Source organism: Chiloscyllium punctatum, chromosome 6 (assembly GCF_047496795.1).
Source record: "Chiloscyllium punctatum isolate Juve2018m chromosome 6, sChiPun1.3, whole genome shotgun sequence".
Classification (NCBI taxonomy): domain Eukaryota; kingdom Metazoa; phylum Chordata; class Chondrichthyes; order Orectolobiformes; family Hemiscylliidae; genus Chiloscyllium; species Chiloscyllium punctatum.
The window spans coordinates 40,816,775-40,836,705 of record NC_092744.1 but is presented as its reverse complement, the minus strand read 5'-3'; the positions used below and the strand labels follow the sequence as shown (position 1 = coordinate 40,836,705).

Here is a 19,931-nt window from a genome sequence, read left to right as displayed (position 1 = left end):
GAAAATTTAATGGATCCAATCTGTGACTTTTTTTTCAAGATCACTAATGTTTTAAACAAATTATCAATCTTTACAGGACAAGTTTCATTGGCTTATGACCAATGTAGGGTGAAAAAAATCTACTTTTTAATAAGGTCTTATGAGAAATTCAGCAATAAAATGTTATTAAGTACAGGCTGTCTACTGCACTAATTCTTCAGCTTCAGCACATCCCAGTGATCTAAGGTAATCTCTTGGGGCAATTAAACAGCCACCACTGAATCACAATCATACGATGAGTCTCAGAACAGACTATTCTTGACAACAAAAATCATGTGAGCAATTCATCTTAGCAACAGATTGTTGTCTGATTTATTTTACGAGCTGTTAGATACGGACTATTTGGTTTGGTTTACATTAATGCACTCAATTAAATGTGTACATAACTCCATTTAAGAGCAATTTGTCTCTCATTTGCCAGCTTTGGGGTTAATCAGTTATAATGGAGGGGTGACATCTTGATAATTGTAGTTACAAAGTTCTTTTGAGTTGGAAAATTCTGTTGGTTTCTAAGAATTGCCTACTCTGACAAAATTAGCTTTAAAAGTAATGGATTTAACAGTTCTATATCTGGAAACTGCTATAAAACAAACACCAGAATATAATCTGAGTGAATGACTAATTTGGAAAATATTTAACCTTTCAGACATTTTTAATAAACAATACTTACATTACAGTAGACTCGTTTCTGGATACCATATCGTAGAACCAATACATCAAAGGATTGATCCAAAACCCCCATTACCATGGCTTCAGATTCCAGAGGGCCACATTCCTAAAAGAATACATTAAATGTCAAAGCTATTGAATAAAGTGCAATTTTTTAAAAAAAGCATGAATCATACTATTTCCCACAAGACATCCATGGCAATATTCTATAGTTCGGTCATTTAAAATTGAAGCAATTGAGGCATTTAAGTTAAATTGAAAATAATTACGATTTTATCCAGCATTGCTTTAGCATGTGCTGCTTATGAATCTGAGTATCATGTATTCAATTTACATCTCCCAGTTTTCCACTATTGTGAAACTAGTCAGGAGAAACATAAGTGAACAATAGGAGGAAAAAAAAAGTGTTTCACCAGTTGCATTTCTTTAACATCGCAAATCCATGACGCATTTGTGGTGTTAGGTTGCTTGCCCAGCATTTAATCACAAAGGCGCTATAACCTAATCCAACTAAACATTGAAATGACTAAAGCAAGTCCACTGGCATTCTAAAAACTCCATAGGATTACCATAAATGCCAACTTGCAAAAACCCAAAAATCTAAGTTGACATCTTGAAAGAGCTGAAACAGTAGCAATTTACAATGGATTTTGGAAATCTGAAATAAAAGCAAAATGCTGGAGAAACCCAGCAGTTCTGGCAACATCTGTTGAGAGAGAACAGACTTAATGTTTTAAGTCTGATATGACACTTCTTCTGAATTGAAAGGAACTGGAAAATGGTGCTTTTTATGGCGGGAGAAGTGATGCAAGTGGAACAGATTGCGAGTGTGACCAGACCAAAAGACAAAGGGAGTGCTAATGAAAGTAGATAAAGTAGCACAATTAGTATAAATTATAAGTATGACAAAGAGAAAATGGTGCAGTTTTCTGAAAGTAAAAGCAATGATACAGTTGACAGTTGGAGGTGGCGAGTTTGGAGAGAGGCGGGGGGAAGAGAAGAAAAAATGGAGGACAGAGATCATGCTTTGAAGTTGTGAAACTCAGTACTGTGTCCTAAAGGCTTATACTATTTTGCTGTTTCATTACCATATGCAGTCCAGTTCCTTTTGTTCTTACCAAAAGCCTTGTAATCCATCTATCTTGAAATATGTTCTATTTCTCCACATAAACAGTTTCTTGCTCGCTCTCTCTCTCTCTCTCTGTCTGTATAAAAGCTATGTTATATTCAATTTTAATTTATTGCATTTATAAGTTTTGAACACATTTTATTATCAATTCCACATATTGGGCCTTCTACCATTAGCAGAAAATTACTCAAATCTAAAATTATACTGCCTTTGATACAATTTAATTTGTTTTCAATTCTGCTTGATTCAGGTCTTCATAGACTGTGATTTTGTTGAACAGCAATGGAGAAACAGCACCTTAATGAAAACAGTTATGCTGGTAGAGAGAGAGTTGCAGGGCCAGGAATAGCATAAATTGGAAGAGAGCCAGAACTTAGCCCACCTATGGTCTTGATCCTCATTAGGCTTTGGTTCAGTTACTCAACTAGAATAATTTACTCATAATAATAAATCCTTCATCATGGACATATCTTTTTTTAATATTACTCATTTTAGCACATCTAATGTATGGTTCCAGGGTATACTTGTATAGTGACTAGAATGTTAGACTAGCACCCTATAGGTTGAGTTCAAATTAAATGATTGCAAATTGTGTCAATAAACCCAACAATTTGTACACTGGCGCAGTAAAACAAAAATGACCATGAAAAGCTGATGGATTTTTGTGAAATCTGAGCCTATTCCCCAATGAAACAATTACTACTCTCATGATAATGAGTAATGGCTCATAAAGGCATCATCCAAATCTTGAGAACAAGCAGCATGTTAACATCCATCAACCATGGTAATAATCTCTGAACCTACTTTCATAAACCAGATTCTGGCACAGCATTCTAAACAGACTTATGGGGATTGTATTATTTAATCTGGCTCCTTTATTATGTTGGCAGAATCACAGAACCAGAAAAAAATTCATGTAAAGCTCAAAATCTGGGGCAATTGAGTTGAATTTAGTTGTGCAAGCTGTGTGGGCTGGCTCATGGACTCTGTTCTCTGATAACTGACCTAAACAGTGTCAGTATAAAAGCTATGTTCTGTGAAATTTTAATTTAGATTAGATTCCCTACAGTATGGAAACAGGCCCTTTGGCACAACAAGTCCACACCGACCCTCCGAAGAGTAACCCAGCCAGACCCATTCCCCTACCCTATATTTACCCCTGGCTAATGTATCTAACACTATGGGCAATTTAGCGTGGCCAGTTCACATCTGACCTGCACATCTTTGGATCGTGGGAGGAAACCAGAGCACCCGGAGGAAACCCACGCAGACACAAGGAGAATGTGCAAACTCCACCCGAGGTGGAATCGAACCCAGGTCCCTGGCACTGTGAGGCAGCAGTGCTAACCACTGAGCCACTGTGCCACCCTAAATTTATTGCATTCACTCTCTCTCTCTCTTTTCCAAGTTCAAAGCTCTCATTTTTATTCTTTCATAGGATATGCATGTTGCTGGAATGGCCAACATTTATTACCTATGTAAAAACTGTATCTTTTTGCTCTTTTGCATTTTTGTTTGAGAATTGAAATGGGAAAAGGACTGTTTTAAAAACCAAGGACTGTGGTAAGGATTATTGCACTTTTCAAAAGCAAGCTACCTGCCACTCATTGTAAGTGCAATTTACACTAGTGTTTGTTCAATCAGTGGAGAGGTTATTACAGATGTGTTGGAACCAGTTAGAGGAGAAAAAAGTATTTGTATGTGCTGTTAGCTGATACTAGATTTGAAGGAAAGTACAAGATTCTGTATTGCATTTTAGACATGGCAAAGGATTTCCTGAAGGTAACAGAGTTGACCTAAATCTGCTAAGGGAATTTTCAAGGACCAGACTGATTGACTTGGTGGATAAATTAAATATAGTAACTTTTGGCAGAGTTCAGAAGTCAGAAATAATTGAGGTACTATGATTTACGGTTGATTTATTTATTGCCACTTGCATTTTACAGTGAATAATACAATATAATACAATGAAAGACTTCAAAAGTCGCCAGAATCTGGCGCCATTTTTAATAGTTTAAGAATAAAAGATATCTGAAAGAGGGTCCTGAGCCGGTCCACCAATAAAACCTGTGCTGAAGTCACATCAACCCCATAACCAGGAGTTCCTGGCTCCACTGTCCTGGCTCTCGGCATACCATGCTGCCAATGCTGCAGCTGCTGCCTCTCCAATGCCCAGAATCCCCACAGGAGTCCCTGGTTGCACTGCTCAGACCAGGCTGCCACCTCGCCCTCCTCTGAGATGTCACCTTGCTACCATTACCATCTTGAAAGGTCTGCTGCTGCCACTGCCTTTGATCTTTGCAGGAGCTTTGCTGCTACTGCCATCGCCAGCTCCAAATGCCAGGAGGACATCCCTGCTGCCATCACCAGCTCCGAATGCCAGGAGGACATCCCTGCTACCATCACCAGCTCTGAATGCCAGGAGGACATCCCTGCTACCATCACCAGCTCTGAATGCCAGGAGGACATCCCTGCTACCATCACCAGCTCCGAATGCCTGGAGGATATCCCTGCTGTCATCACCAACTCCAGTCGCCATGAGGAGTCATCATTTTGTGCATGGTGCATTGTAGTTGCCACACTAATTTCACCTACTAACCTATTGCAAAAGGTTCCAAGGCAAAGAAAAACAAAAGAAAAACATGGAAGTAAAAGAGAAGTAAAAATAAAAAAAAAGCATGTAGGAGCAGATGTGCCCCAGGCAAAGTGTCCATACATAGCTCAACTGGCACAGCATTTGAATTTAGTGAAAATGATCCAATAATGATGGTATTGAAACATCAGAATCAGGTGATATTCAGTTTCAGGTAGCAGCCTGACTGCGAATTCCATTTATCACAAACGCCTAAAGGACTTCTCTCCTCATCATATTTCCCTCCTCTTACAAAGTACTTTTGAAATACAAGGAGTGGATTTGCAATAATTCCACATATTGTAATCAATCTTCTTTATAAGGTTTAAATGTACAGATTCGTGAATGCTTCCAAATCTGTGATGAACATGTTTACTGGATTACCGTTGTTTAGTTTCATCTGAGTAAATTCCAACAGATGCGGGACACATGGTTTCTGGTTCTGAGCCTGATGACTATTCCTTAGATTGACTGTAAAATGCAAAAACCTTTTGTCCACTAATGACAGAAATTAATTATTCATAACTCTCGGTATTGTGCCTTACTTTAACTGTGAATCTAATTCACAACAGTTAGAAGGAAGGGTGAAAGAATATGCATATAATCATACATTTCTTTAAACCAACTGAAAGACATCTTAAAATGAAACTGTTACCCTTTTTATGAAAGGAAATTTATGAATACAACAACCCTAATTATTAAAGTTAATGAAGTTGCCCTTCATATCCTGTATTGAATGGCCTATTGGGATTATTGCTGGACTGTTAATCCAGAGACCCAGGTTCAAATTCTGCCATAGCAGACGGGATTTGAATTAAATAAAAATCTGGAATTAAGGATTTAATGATGACAATGAAACAGTTGCTGATTGTCAGAAAAAAAACCCATCTGGTTCACTAACATCCTTCAGGAAGGGAAAATGCCATCTCTCCTTAGTCTGGCCTACATATGACTCCAGACTCTCAGCAATGTGGTCGACTTTTAACTGCCCTCTGAGCAATTACAAATGCACAATAAATGCTGGACTAGCCAGGGATGCCCTCATCTCATAAATGAATTTAAAATAAAAATACCAGACTCTATCATGGTAATGGGATTAATTCTTATATCATACTAATATTTGCTGTGATTTTCCCAGGTGCTTTTCCATTTTGCTTATACAGCAGTTACTTTGGAAAAAAGTACAATTCTGTCCAACATCAAACCTAAGTTCTAGAAAGAGGTTTTTTTTCTCTTACGAACTAAATATAACCGATACTGGACTCCTTTGATGTTTCAATGGGTAAGTGCGTTTTCTGTGTGGTACTGAGGAATATAGACTATGAAAAGACACAGGCTGAATCTATTATGTGTAGACAAGTTTAAGAGATCTCAGAATTATAATAAGGAACCTTTATGCCTCAACTTATTGAAAGAATGCTGAATTGGAATTGCGATTGGAATTCCTAAAAATGCATATGAATACATGATGGAAGACAGGATTAGGTTCAGTTGTGATAACTCCCATGACTTTACAGTTTATTGGCATTGTGGAGCTGCATCACACCACTGGTCAGCTTGCAAATGGAGGAAAAGAAAGGAAAATAAAATTCTAAACTAAAACTCTATAGAGCAATATTGTCTTCACATTGATTAAATATATGCATAAAGAAAATTTCCCTCAGTAAAACAGATTTCCCAAAGCATGAACTGGGTTAAAAATAACATTTATTAATGCTTATAAGTAATCTAACAGAAAATAGAATTTCCGTATGTTGTCATGCAAATTGCCAAGGATTTTTTTCCCCTTTTGATTAAAAATTGAAAACAACTTTCACATTGGATGTAGCACTAGCAATCTAAACTCTTAGTTCAGGCCCAGTGTGGTTGGAACAGTTCTACTGAAGCCCAGCTAAATATGCTGTCAAAAAGTCAGACCTCAGCACAAGCCAGCCTGATCTTCATTGATTACATTTCGACAGTTATTTATCTGAAATTGATTATATAAACATATCATTACTAACTGTACTTTTCAATGATCGAATCTCTCATGGTATCGTATGTATTAGGGTCATAATGTCAAGCAACATAACCAGATACATGGTATCATTAACACTGGGTAGCTTATGAGATCTCAAAGCAACATCAAGGGGAAAGGGTTTCTGTCTAACGGTAATTAGAGAAGTATGGTGTGGGGAATTTGGGTTTCTTTAAATAATGGAGAGGAAACATCTTCAAATACTAAGGAATCCAGTGTCAAAGGGAGATAGAAAACTTGTCTATTTTGGCAGGAAGAATAGAAAGCAACATATTATTTAAACAGAAGTAAACTTTGTAAGTCTATGTATAGGGGGATCAGGGTGTCCAAGTATCTGAGTTCCAATGGTACAAAACTTGGACAGTGGCTTAGGATGTGCTAGTTATTTTTGGGAAAGGGAGAACTGTCCACTTTTGCAGGAAGCACAGGAAACAACATATTATTTAAACAGAAAGAGATTGCATAAACATGGTACAGAGGGATCTGGGTGCCCAGGTTCATGAATCTCAAAAATGTCGATAAGCAGTTACAGTGAGTGATAAGGAAGACAAATGCAATGTGACCACTTATTGCAAAGGAAATGCAATACAAAATTAGGGAAGGTTTGTTAGAGTTGTAGCAGGTATTTGCAACACCACACTTGAGTAATTTGTAAATTTTTGGTCTCCTTATCCTTAAGAAGATCATAACTGTGCTAGCAGTTCAGAGAAGGTTCACTTGACGGATTCCTGAGATGAAGAGGTTGTCTTATGGGCAAAGGTTGGACAGACTGGGCCCATGGACATACATACGGATAATAATGGAACTGTGCAGGTTAGATAGGTATCAGATTAATTTCACAGGTCAGTGCAACATCGAGGGCCAAAGGGCCTGTACTGTGTTGTAACATTCTATGCTGTATATCCACTGGAGTTCAGAAGAAAGTGAGGTAATTTCATTCAAACATACATGATTCTGTAAGAATTTGACAGGGTGAGTGTTGAAAGCATGAGTCCTGGTACAGAAGAGAATACAGCTAGGGACATAACTTAAAAATAAGAGATCCTAACTAACAATGGAGTCAAGGGAACAGGGAGATAGGAAAATAGAGGCCACAATCAGATCAACCATGAACTTTATCATATGGCACTGCAGACCTGAGAGCCAAAATAAGCTACTCCTGCTCCTAATTCATGTCTTAAAGGTCTAAGGATCTGGCAACACTGAAAATGGTTGAGATCATTGAAACATGTGTTAGTAATTTATGATCACTGAGAGGAGATGTTATGGTTCTGGAGGGGAGACATCTTGGAAAAGCAACTTTTAAGTATAGGAAGAATGATTAGAGTGTTTTGAAACATGAGGAGTAGAACATTCTAGGTGAACTTGACAGTTATGCAGGTTATTAGGATCTAACTGCATAGGGTGATAGGTAGCTACTTGGGAAAATGAGATGCTAACTACCCATGACTCTTCCAAACTGTCACAAGCAAAGCTTCCCGCTGATGCCTTCAGTGCCTGCAGCACTGCCCCAATATTCCTTATTATCTGAGAAATTCAGCAACCAGCATATATTCTGAATACACAGTTATGATAGAAAGCTTTGTTCATACAAGATTATCAGAGGGTTAGATAGGGTGGACAGGGAGAGCCTTTTTCCAAGTGTGGGGACGGCAAACACGAGGGGACACAACTTTAAAGTGAGGGGAGATAGGTATAAGACAGATGTCAGAGGTAGTTTCTTTACTCAGAGAGTAGTAAGGGTATGGAATGCTTTGCCTGCAACGGTAGTAGATTTGCCAAGTTTAAGTGCATTTAAGTCGTCATTGGACAGGCATATGGACGTACATGGAATAGTGTAGGTGGGATGGGCTTCAGATTAGTATGACTGGTCGGCGCAACATTGAGGGTCAAAGGGCCTGTACTGCGCTGTAATGTTCTATGTTCTATATGTTCATCTTGTGAGGTAAAAATAGTCTTTCAAAGCCCAGACTTTGAAACACACAGAGGCCCAGAATTACAATTTTATGAAGGTATTAAATGACTCAGAAGACAATTCAGCAAGTAAACATAATCATATTTAGAAACAATAAATATGAGGAGGAGTCGGCCATTCAGCCATTTGGGCCTGCTCTGCCATTCAATATGACCATGGCTGATCATCCAAATCAACAGCCTGCTTCTCCCCCATGACCTTTGATCCCTTTTAGCCCTAAATGCCTTATTCAGCTCCTTCTTTAAATCATACATAATTCTGGCCTCAATTGCTTCTGGTGGTAGCAAACTCCGTAGGCTCATGACTCTTTGGGTGAAAAAAAAATTCTTCTCATCTCAGTGCTAAAAGGTTTACCCCTTATCTTTAGACTTTACACCTGGCTTTGGACTTTGCATCATCGGGAATATCCTTCCTGCATCCAACCTGTCTAGTTTTATTAGAATCTTATAGGCTTCTATGAGAACTTCCTCATTTTTCTGAACTCCAGTAACTAAAATCCTAATAGATTCAATCTCTTCTCATAAATCAGTCCTGTCATCTCAGGAATCAGTCTGGTAAACATTTACTGGATTTCCTCTATAGCAAGAGGGTCCTTCCTCAGGTGAGACAAAAATGCACATAATATTCCAGGAATGATCTCAGAAAAGTCCTAAATGATTGCAGCAAGACATCAGTGGTTCTGTACTTGATTCCACTAGCTATGAAAGCCAATATATGTGAACACAAACAACATGATCTGACAACATCCAAACTTTAGAATAGTGTTAAAAAGGCAGAATTAAAAGTATTCCATCTGAATGTACACCACATTTGCTATGAGATAGAAGAATTAAAGGTGCTAATAAAAATAAAATGATCTGATGTAATTGCCAGTATGGAGATGTCGCTACAGCGTGACCAAGACTGAAAATTTAATATTAAATGCTATTTGACAATTTGGAGGAGTAGGCAAAAAGGAAAAGGAGGTGAGGTAGTACTGATAATAAAGGACAGGACCAGTCTATTAATGAGATGGGATGTCTGATTAAAAGAATGGCATGTCGAATGTTTGTGTGGAGCTAAGAACCAGCAAGGCACCACAAACATAATAGGAATGGCTTTTAAGGCGACAATTAGTAGGGATATTGAAAAGTATGTCCAGAGGAACCTCGATGATCTGAATGAGATGGGCGGGCACTATTTTGTTCAGATAATTGATTATTCGATTAATCAATTCAATGCCTCTCCTCTGGGGTTCAGCATTTTCTGTTAAGTCTGCTCCCCATTCAGGAGACTGCAGCATATGGTGTGCGCGCGAGCACCCATCCCTGCCCACCACTCCATCTCCATCCAAGTGCCCCTTCAACCCCGCCCACCTCCCCAAACGCTGCCGCCCCCCCCCCCCCCAACCCCGTCCAACACTGCCCCACTTGCCTGCCCGCCCACCCGCAATCCTGGCTCAGCACCGCGCCCCCTACCCCATCGTCCGACCCCCTGCCCTGGCCGCCAACCCCCCCCCCCCCCCAATTTCTCCCCACCCCCATCAGCTCCTCCCCGGGCAGCCAGAGTGGACATCAACAGTAAGATTGCTGCTGCCTTTGTGGGGTACATCTCAAAACAGTGCGCGTACGCGTACACACGCACGCACGCGCACACACACACACACACACACCTTGCACAGGACAATGTTGGAGAGATTGTCTGGGAAAGGGGAGTTTAGGGTACATGCCTGTGTAGAACTCCAGGGAAAGTGTGGAGAGAGGGGGAGAGCAGAGGTCAGTCATTTGGAGCCGGTGTCTGGGCTCCCATCAATGTCCAGGGCTATTCTTGGCAGCATTTTAGTGAGCCGAGATCATTTTTAATCATTGTAAACAAAAGACGCGATCAGGGTTGAAACAGCTCTTTGATGTAATGTTTCTATTGGGATCTCGAGATCTCCTCCAGATAATCTGATATTTGGATAATTGATATTTGGATAATCGAGGTTCCTCTGTAATAATTCAGGAAATTAGTGATGCATCTAATCATAGGTGACTTCCATCTACACATAAATTAGATAAATTGAATGAGCACGAATGTGGCAGATGAAAAGATGAAATCCTGGAATATGTTTGAGATAGTTTTCTGGAGCAATATATTTAGGAACTAATTAGGGCACATGCTATTATTTATTGTCGCTACATTTTCAAAAAAGATTTTCTTTTAAGGCAAAAATACCCAACATGAAAAGTGAATACCAGCCTATGAGTTCTTTTACTCAATTTAGGTCTAGTGGGATGCATTTGCTGTTTCAAGTCTGCATACCAGCAGCATTAAAAATGGCTTGCCAGCCTGGATCCTGAAGAAAATTTTAACTGTTTGGGCAAGGCTTGGCTTTGTTTTGGGGTTTCGCTGTGGACTGACCTAGAGTCCCTCTGTTCAGGATATGTTCTGAGTGATGCTACACAATTGCTTTCATTCAAGTGGTTTCCCCCAAGCTCAGCTGAAATGAAGTGGGTGTCTACTTCCATCGAAATATCATGCAAAGCTTATGCTTCATTTGCCGCATTTCCCAATGATAAAGCCAGTTGTTTGAAGTCCAGTTGGGCTTCAGCTTGTAGGCGCCTTTGCACAGTTACTTCATTAATCTCACATACCAAACAGTCTCTGAGCATTTCATTCAGGGCTAAACAAAGTCACAAGACTCTGCCAGTCATCTTAACCTAGTCAAAAATCTTGATACAGATTCCTCTGATTCTCGAATTGCCGAGTACAAACAATGGTGACAATAGAGGCGGCTTGGAGTTGTAATATTCCTTTATTAAATCCATCAACTCTTGAAAAGTTTTAATATCTCATGCCTTAGGGAAAGTTAGGCTCCCAATAACCAAAAAAGCTGTAGGAGCACAAGCAGTCAGGAGAATTACTTGTTGCTTTTCATCTATCCCAATGTAATTTGCTGGAAACAAATACTGCATACTGAGCCCAGTCTTCAAAGGCAGCATTGAATGAGTCAAGCTTCCCAAGTAATGGTATGATGCCAAAAATGCTTACTGCAACTTAAAGACAACTGTTGCGAGCAAATTCCTTTGGAGCATGTTTTGCTCTCGTCACCACTGAAATAACTCCACTGAGGTCGGTATCCTGTCACCAAGTAATCATTTATTTCCTTGTGGACAATCTTTGACACTGGCCCAGTTCCTTCGGAGCCAGTTCTCAAATAACAGGATGTCTAACATCCCCATTCTTATCTGTCAGCCAGGAATCCCCAATTGGAACAGATTAACAGCCCCAATCAGGGAACTCAGTCTATAAGGTTCACCTGGCTGAACTCGTTACAATCACTACAGCAGCAAATCTAAAAGCTGTGCCAGCCATTTTCATTTCACTCAATCCCTCCTTATGTCTCATTGCAAAAGAAAACAGCCTACAACATGGCAGAAATAGTGAAGATGAGTGTATTGATGCCTGATCCTGACCATGACTGTTCCAAGTGTCCAACTGACCATGCTACAGTCCCTGGACTGACACTGGAGGGTGTCCTTGACTTACTGCTCTGGAACATCCTCATTGAAGGATGCTTTGACTTGACTGAGGCTAACTCTTCATTAACCTTGAGACATGGGCATTTGATTGAGGTATACACAGTGTGAATGCAGTACATGACAGCACTATATGCACAAGTGTGAGACTGATGTAGCACAATGCCATAGAGAAACAGTCGACCCCCTTGTCTGATGACTGCAGGCAGCCAAGGCATATTATCTGGCTTTGTGTCTGTGTTAAGAAGCAAGTCAAGATAGAAGTACTGTGAGCCTGTTAGCTCTGGCTACAAGGGCAAAGTTAAAAAAAGCAAGGCAAGGCACGAATGCTATGAGAACAGAAGTAGGCATAGAGTAATTGAGCATTAAGATAGTGAGCAAGCAGCCCTGAGATGCTCCCTGGTTTATTTCATGAACTATTTGCTCAACCCTTTATGAAAGTGTTCTGCAGCACCATTCCAATGATAGCTGCCAGTGTGCTATGAAGTGCAATATTGAATTGCAGATCCTTATCCATACTGTAAGTTGTTTGGAGATATTCTGAGGTGATATATGTCGGATGTCAAGGACAAAGGCAGCATGTTTGATTAGCACGCCAACCACCATCCAACTTCATTTTCACCATCAATATGAATACAGCATCAGCAGTGTGTACCATCTACAATCTACACTATGGAAACTTACCCAGGGTTCCTTTGGCAGTACGTTCCAAGTCTGTGATCTCCCCAACCACAATCAGATGGAGAAGAATAGAAACTGCATGGGAACACTATCTACAAGTTCTCCTCAAAGTCACACCTGAAGGACATGGGGGTTCAAGAAAGCAAACACACCTCCTTTAGGGAAATGAGAGATGGGCCATAAATTTTGGTCTAACCAGCGACATTCATATCCCATAAACAAATAAACAGAAATTAGGTATTTCTGAGATGTAAAGACTCATACAATCTCATTTGGCATATATTTAATTATAACAAGTTATTTGCACATTATATCTATAACTGAAGTCTGAAAAAACACCTTTGACCCTGATCACTAATAATTTCATTGTATTACTCCACCCATATTCCATGATGCAACTGTAATTCTTGCTGTATTGGCACCCATCAAAATCTAACCCAATTTGTTCTTAATTGCACTTTCAGAGTCTGAACTTTGGGCCAATACTCACCATTGCATCTCTGCAGCTACTAACTTGCTAAGTCACATCTTTACTTCAGCATTTAACAGCACACTCCCAACTAAACACGTTACTTGTTCATCCTAACCCTTCTCCATCACATGACCCTCATCTCCACATCCTTAAATCGAAGGGATATAAATTTGAATTAACATGGATAACTGGTTTAGCCATTTGCTGCCCAATCTGGCAGGTCCAGACGGTGAGTTCTACTATTCTCTGCTAAAATCCCTCTCCCCTTTTGAGGGAATCCTTCTGGAACATCAGAAGAAGCTTGCCCATGTGGACTGGGGAAAGGTAGAGAATTAGACACAAGTGATTGGATGGTTTCAATCTTAATTGTGAAGAAGTCCATGAGCTCCACGAGTGCATTGTTCGAGGTGGGGGTTGTAAAAGAAAGGTGAATTGATTTTACGAAGACAGTCTGCAGTAGAGAAAAGAATGTTTGCAATCCAATAAGATCTTGGCATAATGAACAGTTTTAGAAATGACAATAGGGCTTAATAACACTTTTGTGGTTCACACAGATCATGAATGCTGTATTCCTGATGAAGGGCTTTTGCCCCAAACGTCGATTTTACTGCTCCTCGGACGCTGCCTGAACTGCTGTGCTCTTCCAGCACCAATAATCCAGAATCATGAATGGTTGTCAGCCATTTCAATTTGAATCATTTATTTAAGCAAGTTAAAATGAGTCCTCACAGAGGAGATAGTTACAGTGAGAGCAAATTCATCCCAAGCACTTCACAGAATTTGTATCTCAAAGAAGTTGACATCAATCCACAAAAACAAAAAAGTAGGGCAGGTGAGCAAACATTTGAGTAAAAAATTGTCTTTAGAAAACCTTAAAGGAGGACAGAATGGGAGATAAGTTGAAAAATTTAGAGAAAAAAAAACACGGCTTGGGGCCGATGCAGTTGGTGGCATGGCTGTTGTCAGTAAGAAACCAGAACTGGTTGACTATAGAGATCTTGAACAGATTGTAAGACATTGTAAAGATATAGAGTGGCAAGGAGTCTGCAGGTGAGAATTTTAAGCATGTTAGTAGGGAGCAATGTGCATTAGCAAACAAGTGATGGGTGAATTGGACTTGGTGAAAATATCCATACATAACAGTATAATTACACGATAAATACATATTTCTGATCAATCCTTCTTACTACATGATCCACTGAGCCATTGTTCTCCTGCAGAGGCCCCATCCCTTTTTAACACATTTCTCCAATTTTAACTGTTCAGTATAAGTTAATACTCCTCTACCTTCCACTACACATTTGTTAATGTTAGCACCCTTTTTCACCACTTCCTACTGCTGGAGTTGACTTTCGTTCACCACTCAAAGCGCAGTTTCTATCTTCTCCCTTTTTTCCTTTCAATGGTTATGTCTGATAGCTTCTGCTTTATTTTCATTTACTTTACTTTCCTCTATTCATTGCCATTAATTTCTACCTTCAATTTTCCTTCAGTGCCACTCCTTCCAGAAAACTGTTGCTAACTGTATTGACTTTGTTTCCTGCATTCACAACTAATTCCTATCTGTATCCAGTGACTGAAATCACGTTGATGAACAGCATTACTTCGGCAGAAGTGACATTATGTGGCAAGAGGGATGGTTTGCACTAATTTTTGTCAGCAAACACTGATGTGCACTTGGCCCAAAAATACCGATGGTGGGCATGTATGCAATAACTTTTTGGCCCAAGTACCCAAAAAAGATCACTTTAATTGCTAACTCCAAGGTGATTCAATGCTTCACTCTCCCCACTCCTGCTGTTCTAATGTACATTTCATCAGCAAAGCAATTGCAAGCTATCAAATAAATAATTGTAAGGCTTCTTACCTTCACAAAAACAGAGAAAAAAATATCAGTGCTAAGCTCTTGTACTTTTTTCGAAGCACTCTTTTTTGCATTGCAATGGTCTGCTTGTTTCTGAATGTCACTTTTCTTTAAACCAAACTGATGGCCAGAACCTGAATAACAAAATTCAGAATACTAAGTACACATAAAATCAACCTTTTTTGGCCACATTACTAAATAATGGTCAGTGGATATTTTAAAGTGACTCAAAATCACGCAATTAGGTTTGAAGCTGTTCGAGAACATAAGCAAAATATTGCAGATGTTGGAGAATAGAAATTTACGCAGAAAATGCCAGAGGTTCTCAGCAAGTTAGGCAGCAACAGTGGAGAGAAAAATAGTGAACTTTTCAGGTTGATGACTTTCAACAAGCTCTGCCTGACTTGCTATTTTCAGCATTTTCTGGCTAACAATTTGAATAACTCAGTTTAAATACTGAATTTACAAAATACAATAATTTTGTTGGCACAATATTTAAGTTTATTTTACAACTTCTGGAATAATGTAATGGATTATTTGAGTTATGGATTATGGATTATAGTTATTTGAGTTTGGATATAACAAAAAACTTAAGTAATATGTCATTTAAACAGAACAGAGCACCATCTAAATCTGTTCATAGCAGTTAAGTGAGAATCCATACAAAATGACTAATTTAGTGAGTGAACAACTGGCTTTCAAACGAACTGTTGCTTCAAATGCCAGTAATGCATTTACCAGTCAAAAAAACCTGTTTTGTAACTTCAGTACGATTTATTTCAATTGTAGTCTAGATGATCTGTACCAGGTGTTATGGATGTTTTTAGATCAATAATTAGAAGAGATAAAATAAAGGAATGCAAACAATGCTGACACAGTAAAAACCTACTTTCACAAACGCATATTTTTAATTGTGGTCTGCGAGATGAATGCTTGATGAGATCTAGACTATAGCATTTTATGAATGTTAAATTGACGTCCAGTTGGAAAGCAGTTGCTTAGTACAATTTCTCCAAACGAAACAGAATCTACTTTATAAAGAGTAAATTGTATTGGTTAAAACTGAACACATATTCAATAATCCATATGGCTTTCTTAATTGGCAACAGGTACCAATCTCCCATGCTTCAATACAGATAAAAGAGAAACAAACAATTCAAAAGGTTCAGAAATATTCATTTAAAAATCGACTGTGCATACAACGCAATTGCATTTTTGAGATAAAAGTTTTAGTTAGTTAAGAGATTGATTAAAAAAAAATTCAATAAATATCATGTTAAGAAAACAGAAGTAGTTGATATGTAGAGGCAGCTAAATACAGGAATACGAGTTTTCACGTTCAGAATTACACATCGGAAGGTGCAAATAATTTAAATGAAAAACTGATAGTTGTAGAAAGATATTAGTCACCTAATAGAAATTCAGGGCAAGAATACAACCTGATTATTTTTCTTCCTTCCTGAACACAGGAATTCTGAAAACATTTAACAGCTGTGTGGCAAAAATAAGGCCTTCTTTGGCTGAAAACGAACTCCAAAGGCTAAATTTGAGATATAAGACCCTGCTTAAAAATGGTACCACCCTGCAGTACAAATCTATTTTAAAACACTAAAAGCAGTTCAAGAGAAATATATATGTATTCAATACTTAGTTTTATATCACTATGGACAGACACACTTTAAGCAAAGATTATGTTACCTACCAAGTGATGCTGCAAGAAGTCGATGCACAATAATATCAGCATAACGGCGAATGGGGGAAGTGAAGTGAGTGTAGAAAGGCACATTGAGTGCATAATGGCGGAATAATGTTTCATCACGAAGGACTCCAGTACAGAAGTACTGTGCCATCTGGAAGGAGATTAATTACATTTGCACTGTGGTTGTTTTCATTTAGGAACATATAAAACATATGGCAGAACTTTTTTTTATATATACAAATCTCACAATCTATACTATAGCTTTCTCAGATATTTCAGGACATTGTAGTCCCAAGAAAACATAAGCCACAAGTCTATCAATAGAGTAATCCTACAGATGGACAAGCAGAAATCTCTCTGGAGGTACCCTTCCCTTCAAAGAATGAAGATGACTCAGAAGTACCTTTTTTCATTTCTGGAATCATTATAGACGTAGATTCACTGATTAATGACATTATGGGTGGATGAAGCCTTCTGCAAAAATGTCCCAAGTCAACTGGTTGTACACTTGTGTATGTTCTGCACAATAGTTTAACAAAACAGCATTTATAAATAACCTCAATAGGCAATCACAAATGTGTAAAGAGCAGCTACAGAATGAGACTGCAGAGGTTAACACTGCTGCCTCACAGCAACGTGAACCCAGGTTCAATTCCACCCTCAGGTGACTGTCTGTGTGAAGTTTGTACATTCTTCATGTCTGCCAGGTGCTCCAGTTTCCTCTCAAAATCCAAAGATGTGCAGGTGACATGGATTGGTCGTGCTAAATTGCCTATAAATGTCTAGGGATGTGCAGGCTAAGTGGATTAGCTATTGGAACTGCACAGTTATGGGGATAGGGTAGGTCTGGGTGAGATACGCTTTAGAGGGTCAGTGTGGACTTGGTGCGCAGAATGGCCTGCTTCCAGATTCTATGATTCATTACTCAGGATCACAGGTCAAGAAAATATATTTAAGATCACAATACATAAAGAAGTGAATGCAAATCTGATAATCAATAAAAACTGAGACAAACTTGCAGTTATTATTTGAATAAATAGAATTAATTTCAAAACACCTTCAGCCAGATTTTCTGGTGAGTGGCAATCTCATGCAGATTGTTACTCTGTCCTTCATTTTTTTAAGAAAGAAGGGAGCTCTACATTTTTGAGAGGAGATTCTGCTCATCTCTTCCTCATAAATGAGCATGCATACTTTCATCCTGACAGTTCTTTCTAAGTTGAGATAAAAAGATGGAGCAGATAAATTTACAAATTTGGGAAAGAAAGATTTCTTGTTTGTTTGCCATTGTGATGGTGGTGAAGCGGTGATGGCAGTGCTGTAAACATTTTGTCTATTTCGATTTTTGTAAGGCTTTTGACAAGGTTTCACATGTTAGACTAATTAGTAAAGTTAGGTCACATGGGTTCTAGCTGAGCTTGCCAATTGGATACATAATTAGCTTAATGGTCAGAGACTGAGAGTAATAGTGGAGGGTTGTTTTTTCGGACTGGAGGCCTGTGTCCAGCGGTGTTTTACAGGGATTGGTGCTGGGTCCTCTTTTGTTTGTCATTTATATAAATGATTTGGATGAGAATATCAAAGACATGATTAGTAATTTAAGGACGACACCAAAATTGGTGGCATTAAAGATAGTGAAGGTTTTCTAGATTACAAAAGGATCTTGATCAAACGGGTCAATGGGCTGAAAAATGGCAGATGGAGTTCAATTTGGATAAATGCAAGGTATTACATTTTTGTATTGTTATAAAGCAGAGGTCGACCCCTCTTCTGATAACTAAACCCGAAACACCCTGAGAGGCGTGCCTCATAATCTGTTAAGTGAAGTGTGGAAAGTAATATAACCTACCTTTCACCCCTAATCTATTATAAAGGAGTGGTTAAATGAAATGAAATCCTGTCACTCACTTTACAACCAACAAGCAACAATTTATTTATCTAACTCCCACAGGGAACAAATTAACGGAACCCACTAACAAAGTGAACACTTGCCCTCAACTACTAACTATTCCCGAATAAACAAAATTCTAATGGTACACTGTTCCAATAAATGTAAGTCCCACCTATATATAAAATACAATAAAAATTTTAGAACCTAGTCTTTCAAAATTACAGCCAGGATACATATTCTGGAATGCTGCGCATACTCTCTGCTGATCTTTCAGGAATGCCTCTTCATTTGAATTTGTGTGTCAGGAACACCTCTCTCTGTCAAATTATTGTGTCAGGAATATAAAAGTGTCGCTGTACCTTTAATCGGATAGCACTAACCTTTTCAGATGGCAGTTTGCTCTCTGCCAATTTCCAAACACCCTCTTCTTTTATACCTTTGATGACCTATTAATCTCTGTGCAATCAGTTATCAAAACCATCAGATTTAAATTTAATTGGTCCTTAGTGTCCAAGTACCTGGTTAAATTAATTGGCAAAATCTAAAAATCTGTTGTCTTGGTAAAAATGCTGCTTTGCTTTCTAATAGTATCGCCTTTTGAAATAAATGTTTCAATTTTAGCACCTGTAAACTAGCAAGTTGCTGCCCATAGACACTCAGTAGATTAAGTGTAAAATAAAGTCACCTTTGAAAAGGATTGCACACTACTGCCCCCTATCATTTTACCAACATCAAATTCTAACATCCTGCCTTTCAATCCACAAATATTCTACCCAACTTTGCAACATTACAACAAACAAGGCTTATACAATGAATGGTAGGGCCCTGGGTCGTGTTGTCGAGCAGAGGGATCTAGGGGTGCAGGCATAAATCTTTGAAGTTTGTGTCACGTATAGACAGAGTGATCAAGAAGGCATTTAGCAGGCTTGCCTTCATTGCTCAGAGCTGATAGTATAGGAGTTGGGAAGTCATGTTGAGGACATGGACAAGGCCTCTTCTGGAATATTATGTCCAGTTCCAGTCGCCCAGTGGTAGAAAGGATATTATCAAGTTGGAGAGGATTCAGAAGAGATTTACCAGGATGTTGCCAGGTAGGGAAGATTTGAATTATAAAGAAATGCTGGATAGGTTGGGACTTTTTTCACTGGACTGTAGGAGGTTGAGAGATTGCCTGATACAAGTTTATAAAATAATGGTAGTTGTCTTTTCCCGAAGGTGGGGGATTTAAAGACTAGGGGGCACATTTTTAAGATTAGAGTGGTGCTGGAAAAGCACAGCAGGTGAGGCAGCAACCCAGGAGTGGGAAAATGTTTCGGGCAAAAGCCCTTCATCTGGAATGAGGTAGGGAGCCTCCGGGGTGGAG

The 19,931-nt window shown here is 38.9% G+C and overlaps 1 protein-coding gene across 3 annotated transcripts in view; it reads right to left on the bottom strand.

Moving 5' to 3' along the window:
* dis3l2 (DIS3 like 3'-5' exoribonuclease 2) overlaps positions 1 to 19,931 on the bottom strand; it is a 282,451-nt gene that overhangs the window by 8,823 nt on the left and 253,697 nt on the right. For all 3 annotated transcript variants that reach the window (XM_072572523.1, XM_072572522.1, XM_072572524.1), the window contains 3 exons: positions 16,681 to 16,828; positions 14,982 to 15,112; positions 710 to 814 (listed from right to left, as the gene is read on the bottom strand). In XM_072572523.1, the coding sequence (XP_072428624.1) occupies positions 710 to 814; positions 14,982 to 15,112; positions 16,681 to 16,828 (384 nt within the window). The remainder of the gene's footprint in view (positions 1 to 709; positions 815 to 14,981; positions 15,113 to 16,680; positions 16,829 to 19,931) is intronic.